Source organism: Megalops cyprinoides, chromosome 2 (genome assembly GCF_013368585.1).
Source record: "Megalops cyprinoides isolate fMegCyp1 chromosome 2, fMegCyp1.pri, whole genome shotgun sequence".
Taxonomy (NCBI): Eukaryota; Metazoa; Chordata; class Actinopteri; order Elopiformes; family Megalopidae; genus Megalops; species Megalops cyprinoides.
In genome coordinates this window covers 29,360,344-29,376,841 of record NC_050584.1, presented here as the reverse complement: position 1 = coordinate 29,376,841, position 16,498 = coordinate 29,360,344, and the positions used below count along the sequence as shown (strand labels likewise).

At 47.0% G+C, this 16,498-nt stretch overlaps 1 protein-coding gene across 1 annotated transcript; it reads right to left on the bottom strand.

Annotated features, from left to right (window-relative positions):
- Positions 1-742: 742 nt before the first annotated feature.
- LOC118773657 (leucine-rich repeat-containing protein 24-like) lies at positions 743-15,224 on the bottom strand. Its single transcript, XM_036522676.1, has 5 exons — positions 14,777-15,224; positions 5,946-6,136; positions 4,639-4,917; positions 3,683-3,851; positions 743-3,069 (listed from the first exon to the last, which is right to left on the bottom strand). The coding sequence occupies exons 1-5, from the start codon at positions 14,781-14,783 to the stop codon at positions 1,985-1,987; spliced, it is 1,731 nt and encodes a 576-aa protein (XP_036378569.1). The 5' UTR covers positions 14,784-15,224; the 3' UTR covers positions 743-1,984.
- Positions 15,225-16,498: the final 1,274 nt, after the last annotated feature.

Below are 16,498 nucleotides of genomic sequence, written 5' to 3'. Positions count from 1 at the left end.
CAATGCCTGTAGGTCCACCATAGAGAGGTCAACAAAATATCAGAAAGTGCCTTTTATTAAGATAAAAAGGACAAAAATAGATACACTGAAACATTTTTCAAGTCAAATTTTCTTTTTTTTTCTCATTTTTTCCAGTTTTAGATTTCAGGTAATATACAGTATAACAGCACAATATGTCCAATGAAGGTCCTTGAAGATCCTGTAGAAATTCTATAGATGTCTTTCCCCCACTCATTAATAGGAAATCACCATGGAAACAGCTTGGCAACTGACAACATCTCTCTACAAAAACATCCCCTGAAAGCAGGTTTTTTGCTGCAGACTGTTCTCTGAGCAGGAGAGCTCTTTACTTAACAACAACTTCCCACCTGACCATTGATCAGAGATCAGTATTGCCTACAGAAAAGGGGAGCAAGAAAATTATTTGGTGTGAATTGCAGGTAGAAGATTCTGTTGTCAGTAAACTGTCACTTTGTCAGATATTATACATGTTGGATCATGGGTATCATAAAAAAGAAATCATAAAAATACTGTCATGTCACAGGCACTTTAAAAAGGCAAACAAATAAAATAAAAATATTAATATAGAGGCTGAAACACAACATGAAATCTGAACAGAACAACCAAAAAAAAAACAGCAGGTTATTGTCAAGAGTGCCAGATTCAAAACCAATTCATACAATGACATCCTCGTTCATGTATTATGTATTAGAATAAAATGAGTTTTTGGCATTTTTCAAAAATAATTCCAGCTCCTGGATATTGACGGTATATAAAACAAACCCAGCCTGTGTGTCTCCTCCGGGGTTTTTTTCGTAGTGTTTCGTGGCACTGGTGTAGAGCAAAGCTGCTGCAGCCTGCAGTTCTGCACTTTATGAAGTCTGCCTTCCTGGTGATGTCATAATACACAGTATGGGAGGGGCAAATGTGCCAGCTCCCCAGCAGGAGTTTTTTTTTTTGGAAACATCTGAAGATAAGCGACAGGTTGTCAAGTTTTTTTAGGGAATGAGGTTTGGTACTGTGGTTTCTCTGAGAAGAGTCTTCTTTAATATGCCCCCAAGGGTCTGTAATACCGTCCCAGTGTTTGACTGAGTGGCACTAAAGTGTCAAAGCTATACCAATCATGGAGGGACTGTAAGGCATGTGTGTTTGGCAAGAGTGCATATGGGATGATGGGAAGGGGTGGACCTCCATTTTAAGGTGTTTCAGAGCCTCAGTGACTCATGTAACCTGAACAAATCTCAGGGCGAATGTTACTTTTATGCAAACATATGCTCGCATAAAATATGTTGGGCTGCTTGCTATTTTGTGACCTAGCTTTTGGAGTTCACCAGAGGTGCTTAGGCAACCCATAATCGCAGATGATCAATACAAATAGAGTGTGAATAGCAGGGTATCTGAGCCAACAAAGAGATTTGTTTTACAAATAAGACTGCACTAGGGACCATCAGAATAAACACAATGGATGCAACTGCATGGATTCTCTCCCCTGCAACAGTCAAATGTTCCAGCTCTAGAGTGGGAAAAGTGAGTGAGCGGGTGCCAGTGAGCCAGCCTGGTTGCTGCTCTTCAGTGGAAAACGGTTCCATCCACATCACAGGCCTCATCACAGTGAATCAAGCGATATGTTCTCCTTCATTCCTGTCGACGCCCTAGTCCTACAGAAACGAAATGTCATTTCTGGGCTCCATCACAGTGAAGTGGGTACAGCTGCGTGGTCTCTCACCGTGCAACAGTCATGTTAGCAGAAATCCTCCCCCTTTGCGTGAGGTGCAGTGGTCTTACTGTGTGCAGGTCTCTTCAGCGAGAAGCAAAGGGCAGTCCGGTTTCGCTTTCAGGTAAGTGCGCAGGACACCTGGCAAAAGGGAGGTTTTCTCAGTGAGAAAGCAGGGAGTAGCAAAGGGCAGGTCTCCCTCTTTGGGGGGGGGGGGCTGTGCCCAAGACACCTGGCAAAAGGGAGGTTTCAGAGAGCAGGGCTCATTCCTCAGCAGTGGATCTCGTAGGCGATCTGCGTGTCGAACAGCAGACCCTGGTTGAGGAACAGGGCCTCGGGCTCTGCCTCCCCGCCGTCCCCTGCCCCCCGCCTCAGTGTCCGCGCAGCCTGGTCCCGCGGCGGCCCGCTGGGAGGGGGAGACGGCGGCGCCCCCTGCTGGCCGGAGGCCGGTAAGACGGGCGCGCCGCGGTTGAGCACGTACATCTCGTGGCCGCGGGCGTCGCGGTACTCCTCCAGCTGGGCGAAGGTGGTGGGGCCGTCGGAGTAGTCATTGACGTAGAGGACGCCCTCCTCCTGTGGGCCCTTCTTGCGCTGGCGGTGGCGGCCGTAGATCATGGCCAGCAGCAGCAGGGCGGTGAGCGCCAGCAGGGCGATGCCGGCAGCGATGGCGGTCTGCGTTGCGGTTCCCAGCGCGTCGAAGTCCATGCTGCCCAGCGTGTAGAGGGGCTCCCGGCTGACGTCCGCCCCCGCGGGGTACGGGAGACGCAGGCGGGGCCTCGAAGAGGAGGAAGAGGAAGAGGAGGAGGAGGGGGAGGAGGACGCGTTGACGGACAGGTGAAAGGTCACCCGGGCCACGCCCCCGGGGTTCCAGGCCTCGCACTCGTAGGGCCCGGCGTGTGCCGCAGTCACATTGCTAAGGAACAGCATCCCACTGCCAGTGTCCGGGTCGAAGCGCTCGCCCTCCGCTTCGCCCTCCCTGGACGCCCCCGCCCCCGCCCCTGGCCGGCTGGTCACCCCCGCACCCCCTCCCGCCGCTGCCTCCTCCGCCACCCCCCGGGGCGCCTTGCCACGGGAGGCCTTCCTCCAGGTCACCTGGGGCTGGGGGTACCCGGAGGCGTGGCAGGACACCCGCAGGTTCTCCCCGAGCCGCACAGCCAGGCGCCTGGGCTCCAGCCGCACCACGGGCGGGATGCACACCAGGCTGTTGGCCGGCACCTCCGCCAGGCTGCGGTGGGCCAGCCGCGGCGGCTCGGTGCACAGCAGCCGCCTCTCCGCCGAGCTCAGCAGCCGCTGGCCCTCCCCGCCGATCCACCCGCGCAGCCAGTGTAGAGCACAGTCACAGCGCCACGGGTTCTCTAAGAGACAGAGACAGACAGAGAGAAAGAGAGAGAGACAGAGAGAGAGAGAGACAGAGAGAGAGGGGGGAGGGGGGAAAGAGGGAGAGAGAGGGAGAGAGAGAGAGGAGAGGGAGAGAGAGGGAGAGAGAGAGGAGAGGGAGAGAGGGGGGAGGGGGGATAGAAGGAGGGAGAGCGAGAGAAGACGGGGGGGAGAGAGAGAACGAGGGAGAAAAAGAAGGCAAGGATGTAGAGACAGAGTGAGGGAAGAGAGAGACAGGGAGAGAAAATTAGTGAGGGGGGAGAGAGAGGCAGAGAGAGAGTGAGTGGGTGAGAGAGAGACAAAAAGAGAGATAAAGAGAGAACACAAGAGGAGGGGAGTGGGTGGACAGCAGTACAAGAGACAGAGGGGGAAAAGGGAGGAGACACGAAGAATAAGGGAGGGATGAGACACGATCAAAGGAGAGAGTGAGGGAAATGAGGAAAGGACAGGGAAAGAAGAGGAAGACAAAAAACTTGTTTACAAGTCCAAATCATCTGCATCCAAAGTGCTTGAAAGGTTTGCCTTTGTCACAGTGATGGACGGAGGCAGGAGGCATTGACAGCGCTGTGACAGCACAGTGGCGCCGCTTACCTGTGACACGCAGCACCTGCAGGCTGACCAGGGGGCGCAGCGAGGCCTGGCGGAGGGTGCGCAGGTTGTTTCGGCTGAGGTCCAGCAGTGCCAGGGAGGACAGTCCCGCCAGAGCCTGCTCCCCCAGCATCTCCACGCTGTTCTCCTGCAGGTGCAGCTCCTGCAGACGCTGTGAGGGAGGGGGGAGGGGGAGAGAATTACTGACATCATGAGCAACATCACAAAGGACATCACAAACATAAACGACATCCAACCCACATCCTGAATGACATCACAAACGACATCACTAGTGACATCTCAAAGGACTTCAAAAACGACATCAGAAATTACATCATATAGATCACGAATGACATCACAGATGACATCACAAATGACACCATAAACAACATCACACTTAACATCACAATCAAGCGAATACTCACAATAACATTATTTCACAGTCACCTCACACCAGTGTAGCAACACTGTAGTTGCTTCGGGAACACGAGTCAATGTTGTAAGGCATTTTGACTACCATTTTGTAATGGGTTGTTCAGTGTGTGTAATTACACTTACAGTTACACCGTGTAATAACACAAACGGGGGATAGAACTGTTGAGTGTGTGTAATTAAGTGTAATTAGAGTACAAGTAATTGCATTTAGTTACACTGTATAATTACATGAATGGGGTCATTCAATGTGTAATTCAGTGTGATTACTGTGTGTGTGTGTGTGTGTATGTGTGTAATTCAGTGTAGCTACAGTGTGTAATTATACTTAGTTCCACTGTGTAATAACACAAATGGGGGATAGAGTCTTTCAAAGTAATTGTGTAATTACACTCATACAAACAGCACAGCTCTGTACTTAACATGTGTTTTTGATGTCACAATGTGCTTCAGACTTATACTGATTGTTCCTGATATTTATTAGTTTTTTTATCGTTGTTGCGCCCTCTGGTGGAGAATCGGCTTACCTGCAGGCCACGGAAGGTGTAGTCCTGCAGCCGGGTGATCTGGTTCCCGGCCAGGTAAAGGATGCGCAGGTGTTCCAGGCCCTGAAAAACGTTGGCGCTGACCAGGTGGATGCGGTTCCTATTGAGGGCCAGCTCCAGCAGCTGGCCCTGGCTGCGGAAGGCCCCTGGTTCGAGGGCTGAGATGCTGTTGTTCTGGAGGTAGAGGTAGTGTAGCTGGCCCAGGCGGGACAAATCGGCCACCCTGATCTGACCAATGGCGTTGTCCTGGAGGAAGATGGTCTGTGTGGAGACAGGAAGTCCAACAGGTAGTACATACACAAAACACACACATTCACAAATTTGTTAATTTTCATGTCCATCAACAGCTGAGGGTTTAGGTGAGGCAAAGACTGCATGTGTTCACCCTGTGATGTTATATATATATATGTATATATACACACCTGATAAAGATAATGGGAAATGTGGATTCAAGACATTTTGATCTAAAGACTGCTTAATTGCTTGAAACTTATGCAGTTTTGATCTGCTTAACACTATTTTTGCTCACTGTATGATTCCATTTGTGTTATTACATGGTTTTGATGTCTTTACTATTATTCTAAAATGTGGAAAATAGTAAAAATAAAGAAAGAAAAGTATGTCCAAAATTTTGACTGATGCTATACATACTGTATATATAATTGAAAAAGCTTTACGAAGCTGAAACAGTTCAGGGTTTTTTTTGTTCCTGTAAGCTCTGTACGCTACCCGTGGGTAGAGGTGTGAGAATAGGCAGCCTCATGTTGGCTGCAGGAGAGGTGATGGAGGTTAATAAGTACATTCAGACAGAAGCCTGCACCTCAGCGCCGGTGAGGCACCAGCTCTGCCTGGCTCCTGCACTCCTGCTGCAGGATGACTATGCCTGTAATAAGAGGGGCCGTTTAAAGCTGAGAGGCCCAAATGCCGAGCAGGGCGGTGAAGTGTTGGCACAGAGGTGGTGTGCGATTGTAACAAGTGGTCCACTAACACAGTAGCTGTGACTGGAAGCCGACCCTGTGTGATTCCTGACAAAAAAACTGTGCCCTCCATCCCCATTGGTCAATACAATATTCAGAGTGTCACTGTTCTCTGATCTGATTGGACAACTGGCTGGAATCTTGCCAAATGGTGATGGATAGGGATCTTCTCTTGGGTGAATGATTTGCTCTGGGTGGGTGGGGTACCCTGTGCTGCTTGTCCCTACTGGTTTCTGAGGCCCTATGTGCAGCCGCACCTCCCGATCTGATTGGATGAGCGCCGCCGCCCGAGCGACATGACTGGGCACAGACCTGCGTGGTGGGCGGGACGTGGGCGGGGATCTCTCGGAGGCCCATGGAGCCGCACTCCACCGTCAGGCTGTAGCAGCGGCACCTGGACGGGCAGCCGGGCGCAGGGAGGGCGAGACGGGCCAGGTGGGCGAGGCCGAGGAGGGCCAGCAGAGGGCGCTGGTGCAGGGCCATGGCGCTCACAGCCGGGGTTCCTGGAGAGAGTGAGGGGGGCAGATCGAGAAAGCACAGGGTGAGTGCACGCACACCATCAACTGTTCAAAAGTAATGAAGCTTTTTTATAACGTTATACCCTCATATCAGAAATCAGTTCACTTTCATGACAGTGAAAAATGCTAAGGCCTGAGAAGGAAAGGACCGATAGCCTCACTAGCAGGACCGCATACAGCCAGGGACTGAAAATAACCTCTAAAAACTCACTAGTAACTAACACATAATCTGATATCCAGATTTTATTGTCAATTCTAAATATTTTGATTACAAGTTCTGTCACTTTTGTATTATTGTTGTATTATAGCATTATTGTATTTATCATTGCACTACTTGAAATAGTTAACCTGCATAATGTCAACTGGTTTAAATTCACATTTATTTATTAATTTTTTGTTGTTAGTTGTTTGTTAGGTTTTGGTACTGTATCTTGCATTCTATGTGCTGCAAACATGTATTTACAATGTGTTTTAAGCCAATGCAACATGTTAACCTGAAATAAAATGAGAGACAGTGATTGAGAAAGAGAATGAGAGAGAGAGCAAAATACACACGTAAAAGAGTGAGGAGAAGACTGACATAGAGAGAAAGAGGAGGAGAGAGGAGAGGAGAGACAGAGGAGAGTCGGAGACGCAGAGAGTGCAACAGAGAGCGAAAGACAGAGCTGTGATTTTAATGCATATTTTATACGTTATCCCGCTTTTATGGTGAAATCATTGTGATGATTCCAGCAGAGCACGGCCTGAATTTCAGCATTAATTTGAATTTGAAAGAGAGAGGGGGGGGGGGGGGCGAGAGAGATACATTTTTAATGGTCTGATATGCACAGTGATGTGTGGGAGCATCGATGCAGAGGCAAAGCCCAAAATCTGATTGAAAGAGGGGGACCGGGGAGAGCTTTCCGCTGTCCCGCTCCCAGAACATCGCCGCGTGCGGAGAGCAGATGCACGCAGAGAGCAGAGATACACGCATAAGCGCTAATTAAATTTTTAAGTGAGGCTGAAGAGGAGGCTTTGGAAAGGATTATCTCCCATCCGTGGTCTCTCTTCCGAGAGCCTCCCACTCTCCAGCAATGCTGTCTTTGCCAGACAAACCTCCAGGTGTCAGACGGTTGTTATTTTAATTAATGACATGCACAACATCTTACAAGCCCTCTCCCCCCTGACTCCCTCAATCAAAGCAAAGCCAATTTGCTAAATGACATAATGAGAATCACTACCCTTTTAACAGTTTATTTAAAAGCTGTGTGGTGGTCCTGAAATGGAAGGCGTGTGTGTGTGTGTGTGTGTGCGCATGTGTGTGCATGCGTGCGTGTGTGTGTGTATGTTTGTGTGTGTGCATGCTTGTACAGATATGTGTGTGTGCATGCGTGCATGTGTGTGTGTGTACGTTTGTGTGTGTGCATGCGTGTACGGATGTGTGTGTGTGTATGTGTGTGTGTGTGTGTGTGTGTGTGTATGTATGTGTGTGTGCATGCATGTACGGATATGTGTGTGTGTGTGCATGTGTCACTTTATGTTATACACAAACTATGTAAATGACAGCATCAGTCCGAATGCATAAAACGTATAAGAAGCGAGGTGAGTGCAGGTGGTTTGTGCAGAAAGCATCCACTCGCATTCATGCCTGCTGCTTCCATAAACTGACAGAGCCGACCGAAACCGAGGACCTGTAATAATGCATGAGAAGCCTGAACACTGAGAGAACAGAGAAATTTGCCCCCTGGTGGTCGGGGGGTGGAACTGTCCCGCTGTGTCTGTGTGAGGAACCGGCGCTGTCCCAGGTCCTGAAGGCCCATCTGCACATCCAGCCTCTCCCAGCCCTGCAACCCAACCCAAACCCAAACCCAACAGGACCCAGTGAAGCATGTCGGGTCCGTGACAGTTGTGTTATATAACTCCAGTTCAAGTCAGATTGGGATAAACACTTCTGGATGTCAGGTTTTCTCTGTCTGAAATCTGGCCTAAAATCTCATTTTGAATGAATGACACACGAATAAAGGGAATTAATGTTTTTAAGGCTACTGCACATTTCAACCTTGAGCAAAGGATTTAGACATGAAGAACTTGTTTTCCCCTGAGTGACCTCAACTTTCCCGAAAACGACAATTCAAGTTTTGGAACCATTGAGATGAAGTTTCAAGTTTTCATTCAATTATTTATTTACTTGTACTTTATTCACAGTACAGTGCACTGTCTTCCCAACAAGGACCGGCTGTATTGTGTTAAGCCACTGAATGTTACATACTGTTGGACTTACTTATTTTCTTTGTATGCACCATTATTCACTAAATTCACAGTTTTTCAGGAAATGAGAGGTGTTGGTAAGATGATTTCGATACACATAAAGCTGCTGAACTCGATTTTGAGTTTGTTTCATTATTGCCAACAGCTGGTTGGTGATTAGGCCTAATAGCGGTTCAGCGCAAGCGTCCCCATCATCAGTCCGGTGACAGGTAAAGTTATCGTCTTCAGGCTGTGTTTGGCTCATTCATGGGTCAGGCCAGGCTGGGGTTTCGGTTTTGGGCCCCTTGGACCCAGCACGGAGGCTGGTTCTGTTTCCAGCTGAGCTGTCAGGCGGTCGGGTTAGACCACAACACTACAGGCACACCGATCTGGATGCAGTGCCCCTTACAACTGACATCACCTGGGACAGCGATGTGGTGCAGTGGCGGAGAGCAGGTCTCGAAAGCAAAAGGTTTCCCGTTTCGCTTCCCTGTTCTCGTCACACCACCCCACTCTAACCACCAACCTCCTTGAGATAAAGGCAATTTATCATACCATACCATAATTTACCAGCTCCATAGCCAAGATAATGCTAGCTAACCAAGTGTGAGGGATTGACATCATTGCTGAAACTGTAACCTGCTACTCTACTAGCTTTACGCAGGACTCATACAAGCTACTACTTTCAGCTCTACTACACCAGTGTTTCTGCCCAGAACAGGCCTTGGGTCTCTGCACTGAGGACAGCTGTTGACACCAGTATGATCATCCTGATCCCAGCAGCCCTTAATGCAGCCCATACAATAACTGTGTCCACAGGGAATAGTCACTGGATCCTTCAGTAGACCCACACAGATCTGACAACTAAACCGGTCCTGGTCCTGTAGATCTCCAGCTTGAGCCATTTCACTGTGCAGACAGCCTCTCGACAGAGTTCCGTTTCTCTGAAACTGCATGTGCGAGCAAGAGTGGGAGCGTCTTACTTCTGCTGTTCTACCTGTACCTGCAGGACGTGTGGTGTTGGACTGAAGCCACGCTGAGAGGGGTGGGAGCTGTAGAGGGCGGGAGGACTTTCCCCAGTACAGACACTGTACATCACTCTCACTGCAATGCTGTTGTCAATGTAAAGAACATGAATGAGGTCTGCAACTCTGCAAGTGCACTCCAAACTCTTGTTCTTGTCCCACAGTGAATCTCTCATGACCATCGCAGTTACCAGTTGAGCTAAAGGCAAATTTCCCCCAGCTCCATAGGCATGTTAGCTAACACACTAAAAAACAAGCTACTACTTTCAGCTCTGCTAAACAGGGAGCTCAAACCCAGATTACATCAGCAAATATCCAGCTCTGTGTCTTTTCATGAGCACAAACATCCCTTCAGCAGCAGCAGTTCCTTTCACAGAGAAATCACAGAAAATTAAAGGGGGGGGGGGGGGGGGGGGGGCATGAAATAAAGTTTCAGCATTCAGTTAGCAGCCCAACCAAACTTACTGATGAATAGTTTAGGAAAAACCTAAACTAGGAAAAACCAGCACAGCCTAGAGCCAGGGATCAATTCTCCCCAGTCCCAGAGGGGACATTTCTTGAAACAGCTGCACCCTCGATCAAGGTGCTTCATCTGCATTGCTTTAGTAAATGCATGTGTGTGTGTATGTATAAATGGAAGATATGTAAACTATGCAAAGCCACTCTGGATAAGAGCATCTGCTAAACCAGTAATAATGTAATAAAACAATGAGGTAACAATGAGGTAACAGTACGTCAGAGTGGCCGTGGTGTTGAACACACAGGGGCGTTCAGGTACACAGACACAGCCCTCTTTAATCTACTGAGGCTTTGTGAACACCAGAATGGGTGAGGCTATCATATTCCTTCAATGACTCTCTGGTCTCAACCAGCGACAGTGTTTTTCAGTGGATGTCAGGCTCTTTTGATTGGTTCACACAGGCCGGGGATTGCCAGCAAAACGTTAGCCCTGCCCAGTGGGGTTCATGAGGTCTCGGTCTCCCCTCACTGGTGCACTCCCAGTGCCACAGGTAAGTAAAAGAAGACTGGCACTGCATGGTGTCAGGTAACGCTCAGGTAAGGCTCAGGTAAAGCTGCATTAAACAGCTTCACAGTGCAATGAGGCATGAGACAGGACATGAATATTGCATGGTGCCAGTTTAATACCGATGTGCATTCACAGGGACAGAGCCAGTCTTATATAATGGGACTCAGCTAAGTATTCTTCAGGCTTTAAGCCTCCATTGAAAAAAGACAGAAAATGAAAGAGCAAGGAAACAGTGGAAGTATTCAAGCTGTTTCTATATCATACACCTCCTCGGTATTGTCACAGGACTCACCCATTGCACAGATTAGAAAAAGAAAAAGAGTGATTGACCAGGGGAAGGGAATCGGACAGCTTCTCATTAGCTCAAAGACTTGCCTTCCATTGAGATTTCAGAGTTTACAGGAAGCTGCCCGTGGAGAGATGCTAGAGAGGTATGTGTGTGTGTGTCTCTCTCTCTCTGAATTTGTTTATGAGTAGAAATTGTGTGTGTGTTTATGTGTGCGTATATGAGTGTGTATGTGTCTGCGTGTCTCCATGAATTCATTCATGAGAAGAAATTGTGCGTGTTTATGTGTGTGTGTCTGGGTGTCTGGGTGTCTGTGTGTGTGCCTGTATAAAGGTTGTGATCAGTCCTGCGTGTCACCATGGAAACACCATGTCCCGGTGGCCGTGTAGGCCTACAGCTGTTATTTCTGTTCACTCCAGACTTACTGTGATGTCACAGTAAACACACACACACAGGAGAGAGGGGTTGTAACCTACCTCCCCTAAATGTGGCACCAAGAGACAGATTCTACCCTCCAGGAGCTGATCCTGATTCTGTACTCATCTTTTTCACGCAATGTCTCGAGCAAGAATGCGGGAGCAGGTGGGCTGGTCCTGAATCATTTGTTACAAAGAATGACAGAACAGAACCTGCCCTGACAGGCTAGCATCTGAAATAGGTGTTAATGTTTTTATGTGCAATGCAGTAGGAAAATATAAAGACATGAAGGCTGTCTTCTGCAAATGGCTTTTTTTTTCCTTTTACATTTTTCTATGCATTTTCCAGTGGAAATCCAGTGCATTGCCAGGCCTTTGGTTCACAGTCTGTATTTCCTGTTTCCTGTTTATTGTAATGTGATGTGTGCATATCTTGTTCCTGTACATTGATTGCTATCTGTCAAGCTAGTGCAGGGTTTATACAAAGGCCACATCAGCTTGTGTGTGATTTATCTTTAAAGACTGAAGCATGCCGATTTATTCTGCCATTTTAACTGGAATCCAAATGTTGAGGAGTTGTGCAGAATCCGAATCAACTGCATTGTTTCCTCAGGTCTGAATGAGATCTGTCTGTTTGCCACACGTGCGCACACACACACACACACACACACACACACACACACAGGTACAGTAGGTGTGTAAGAGCATTCACACACAGGTACAAGACCATGCACACATACACAGAAGAACACAAGAACATACACACACATATACACTCACTGCATCTGTGGCTTGCTCTTTTTTTTCCTAGTGATTTTTTGACTTCCAAAGGGCAGGCCACAGATATGAATGAGTTTCCCACCCATATCGGTCTGGTGATGTAACCCAGCCAATCATGGCCCACAAGAAAGACAGCATCTCAAAACCCTGTCAAAACACTGCACAAGCCTCATGGCACTCTGTTGAGATGAAAGAGACTTTTAATTACAAAAAGACCCTACAAAGATTTCATTTTTTTTCTTTTTGAAGGGAACTCTTTCATGTCTTTCATGTGCTGCAGCTCCCATATTTTCCCTTGTTGGCTCTCACTCTTCCTTTTGTCTGTGTGCATTAAAAATGAAATCTTAAACTCATATTTTAAATGGTTTTTTAACCTTGGTCCTTTTTTACTGTGCCGCTCACAGTTCTGAACATGCCTTCTTGTAAGTCGTACTGCTGCTGTGATGTGCATGAAACGCAACCTCCCTCGATGGCCCATAACGCCACTCTGGATAAGCATGTCACATAAACAAATAAATAATGGCAATAATATTAACTGTGCATGCGTATGCAGTGTTGCGTCTTAAACTGCAGCGCTGTGTTTGTTACCTTGAGCTCTGTAAATGCGATCAGATTTGAAGTAGATTTTTTCAGGAGCTTTTGGACCAATAAGCACATTTCTTCCTTATGCTTTGTTAAATGCCTTATATGGATTTTGTCAAATAAAGTCAAATTACACAATTATGCATTATCATTTTGGCTTTTGATATCTGTTACAGGGAAGCGATCTGACCATCTGAGCCTTCCTCATTTCAAGAGATTACAACCTTTACCAAGAGTCCCACTCAGCCATCCGAGACCACAGTCTGCGCCCATAATTTCATTCAAATCAGTGGAGATACCAGTTCTTACCCAGAAGTTTTAGCCAGAAGTCTTTACACATGATCCCACTCAATTAGCAGAAAGACACAGTCTGCATCCAAAATTCCACATAAATCAGCAAAAAAGACAAGTCCATTCCAGTCAAAGCATTGGTCTTTAGCCAAAATCTTGTATAAACCATCAGACAGACTGCAGTCTTTGTCATAGTTCCTGTGACTGTTTTATTCACCTTTTATTCATGATACTATATTATAAGCACCACAAAAAACTTTATTGTTATTATTTTAGCAACAGGCACAAAAATGGGCCAAAGATGAAATGCTGGGCTCTCATCAGTACAACGATCAAATGCCTTTTGACAGGCAGGTGACATGACGTCTGGGAGTCTGAAACACTCATGTTTATTTTTCCAAAAGTAGCCACAGGGGAAAAGTAAGCAAAAACCCAGCAGGCAGTCAACCACTGATTACGACATTAACAAGTTCACCCGGATGCATGGAGCTAGTCAGACAGCCTACACAGGAGTCAGAGAGCCTATACACAAATCAGAGAGTCTAAACCCAATTCAGAGAGTCTGCATATGAACCAGCAAGCCTGCACATGACTCAGAGAACCTATACATAAGTCAGACAGCCACACAGAAGTCAATCAGCCCACACACAAGCCAGAGAGCCTGCACATGAGTTAGAGAACCTATACATAAGTCAGACAGCCACACAGAAGTCAATCAGCCCAAACACAAGCCAGAGAGCCTGCACATGAGTTAGAGACTCCACATATCCTGCTCACATCATCCAGTTCACATACTGTTCAATGGAACTGATCCAGCAAGGATGCTTCATCCCCCCTGGTACCTTCGTCTGTCAGGGAGAAATGAGGGCAACTGAGCATGCATAGTAGGCCACTGCAACTCTTACAACTGACACTTCATCATAACTACACTTTTTCTTCCACTTTAACAGATTAATTACCGATACAAAATGCAGCTTTAAGCTACATGACTGTGGGAATCAGAAGTTCATTGATTACTTCCCGCAGTAGTGTGTTGCAGTAGTAAGGAGCAGGGATAGTAACCGAAAGGTTGCTGGTTTGACTCCCTATGAGCATATTGTTGTTGTGTCCTTGGGCAAAGTTCCTAACTCAAAATTATCTCAGTTAATTTCAAGATGTATGAATGGTTATAAACTGCAACCTACACGTATGTAATTTGGTGTGGATAAGAGTGTATGTTAAATGGCAATAATGTAATGTAACTACTAATTTAGGGTTCAGTGCACTGCCCTCATTTTACCACAGGCAGTGAATTACTTGGTCACAATTAAATGGAAATAACTGGCGACTCGACCGCAGCTGAGGAGTCTTGCTGCGGATCTGTCTTAACTTTCTGCACCGACTTCACTGCATGAGCAAATACGAGCAAATTAATAAACATCACTAAACAAATTAAAGACATTCCGCTACAACACCTACCCTGGCGCACGGCACAAACACAGATTAATGACTAAGAACTGAGGAGAAATTAAGCTGAAATGAAACTACAGAACCATGCGAAAGTGCGTGTGTGTGTCTGTCTGTCTGTCTGTGTCAGCGTGTTTGTTTCCAATTTCCATCGAAGTGTTTTCTGACTACACCTTTACTGAAATGACGACAACGATGCTGATGGTGACGATTATTATTATTATTGCTAACATGTTTTGCATGCCATCAAAATAACTGGACCTACCAACTCTAATATTAATGATGAGAGTTTTTTATTGACTATTAGTTTTTAAGACATCTTTTGTCCAAAAAAAACACTTCCTGTCGTCTGCTTTGAGCAAAGCTTCCATACAAGAAGCGCGATCCGCGTGTTAATATTATCAATGGCGTTCAAGTAACGATTAAGTCCGGCATCAAATACAAGCACAACACATTAATAAAAGCGGATTCCATTTCCACGAGAAAAAAAAAACAGAGCCATGGTTGTAAACATAACGTTATCAACATCATCGCGGCTGGGTGTACCTGTCATGGAAACGGCGAAAACAAGAGTCCTCCGGCGTCGTAGCGATGTGCGCTCTGATCTCAGATATTCTCTCCCTCGGTTCGTCTGTACACGACGTGCCGCGTGTAACTGCGGAGGAAAAAGTGCGGAAATCGAGGTTCCCTTTTAAAATGCGCTAAATTGACAAAACAGCCATGCTGTCTAGTATTGGTTAAAGCAAGGAGTCGAGCTAAACAGTCACAGCCCCATCCCGAACGGCGGCGGGGGGAGTGCGAGGCGCTCGGCGGGGCCGCATCCCTTTCATAAATAATACATAAAGCCGAGACAGCGCGTTATGAAAATAGGCCAGGGCCACGCGCGCTGTAATAAAATAAAAAAAAAAAAATCGTCAGAGATGGCACTGTCGTGTTTCACAGTCTGAATACGACCACTTTTTCCTCTCTCATCCCTGCGCTTGTACATCCAATATCCCACTCCACTTGTCAGCTCGTGACTCCTTATTTAGTTAACATCCCTCCGCCCCCGCTCCCTCTCCTCGTAGGTCAGCCGGAGAGAAGGTGGTGCGATCTGTCTATGTCGTAAAAAAAGAGATTAATCTGAAGGTTTATAGCAGGGGGTGTAGAAGTCCAGCTGTATTTGTCTAAGGGATGCTCCAGTGCATTATTTTGAAGGCAATGTGGAACACATTTCTATGGTGACACAGACAGTATTTGGGGGAAAAGTAGACAGGATTTTCATGGGCATGTGGACTGGATTTTGTGGCATTGTGGGTTGTATTTTTAGGGTGATTTGGGAACTGTTTAGGAGCCATGGTGGTAGACGGTGGATGAAGGGGATGGTCTGGACTGCAATTCTGGAGATTACGCATGCATGCACTTTGCACCCAGTTACAGACTGCAAAGCTTCCCACAAGCTGGCTCACACTCTGAAACATGGCCTCCCAGGGACTTAGACACCCAGAGACTCAGACACACTGAGACTGCACTTTGATTGTGGAAGTACAGAGAGACAATCACCACCGCAGAGAGAGATCATCACCGCAGAGCGAGATCACCGCAGAGAGATCACAACACAGAGAGGTCACTGGCCTCTAGCAGGATCATTATCACACAGAGAGATCATCCCCGCACAGAGATTTATCCAATGATCACAGAGGCTCAGGGACCGTTAAAAACAAGTGTGGGAAACAGAATGACAAAAAGAAAACCTGCAGCAGCACATTTAAACCAGTCCATGAACTCCAGCCAGTGACACCATTTAGTCTGCCAGCTTGCCTGTCTGTCTCTCTGGCTCCCTGCCTGTCTGTCTGTCTGCCTCTGTGCCTGCCTGTCTGTGTGTCTGTCTGTCTGCCTTCCTGCCTGTCTGTCAGCCTGTCTGATGGTCTGCCTGCCTGTCTACCTGTCAGTCTGTAGCCTTTGCTACTTGAAGGAGTGGGAGGAGGGGCAGCAGTTCCATGCTGAACAGAGGGAGAGCATCAATCATCTGTTTCTCATCACCATGGCAATGAGAGGCCCTTCTGCCTCCCTGAGTGTAACTGCCAGGTGAGCCTTTATCTTTGCATGCGTCCTGCCAATCAACATTCCCCTGTCTTTATTTCTGAAAAATTTAATTTCACGGTGAGATGCAGATTAAAGAATGCAGGGTCTATGGAGCAGAAATAGAGATATGCTAAGATGATGTAACTTAAATGACATGTAGATTATGACTTTCCACACCAACTGAATCATCAGACAGTTAATGCA

What these genes read in the sequence shown, in the direction of transcription:
- LOC118773657 (XM_036522676.1), bottom strand. An exon ending in ACACCTTCCGTGGCCTGCAG is followed by an intron (nt 3,852 to 4,638) that starts GTAAGCCGATTC and finishes CCTCCCTCACAG; the next exon opens with CGTCTGCAGGAGCTGCACCT. An exon ending in GCAGGTGCTGCGTGTCACAG is followed by an intron (nt 3,070 to 3,682) that starts GTAAGCGGCGCC and finishes TCTGTCTCTTAG; the next exon opens with AGAACCCGTGGCGCTGTGAC.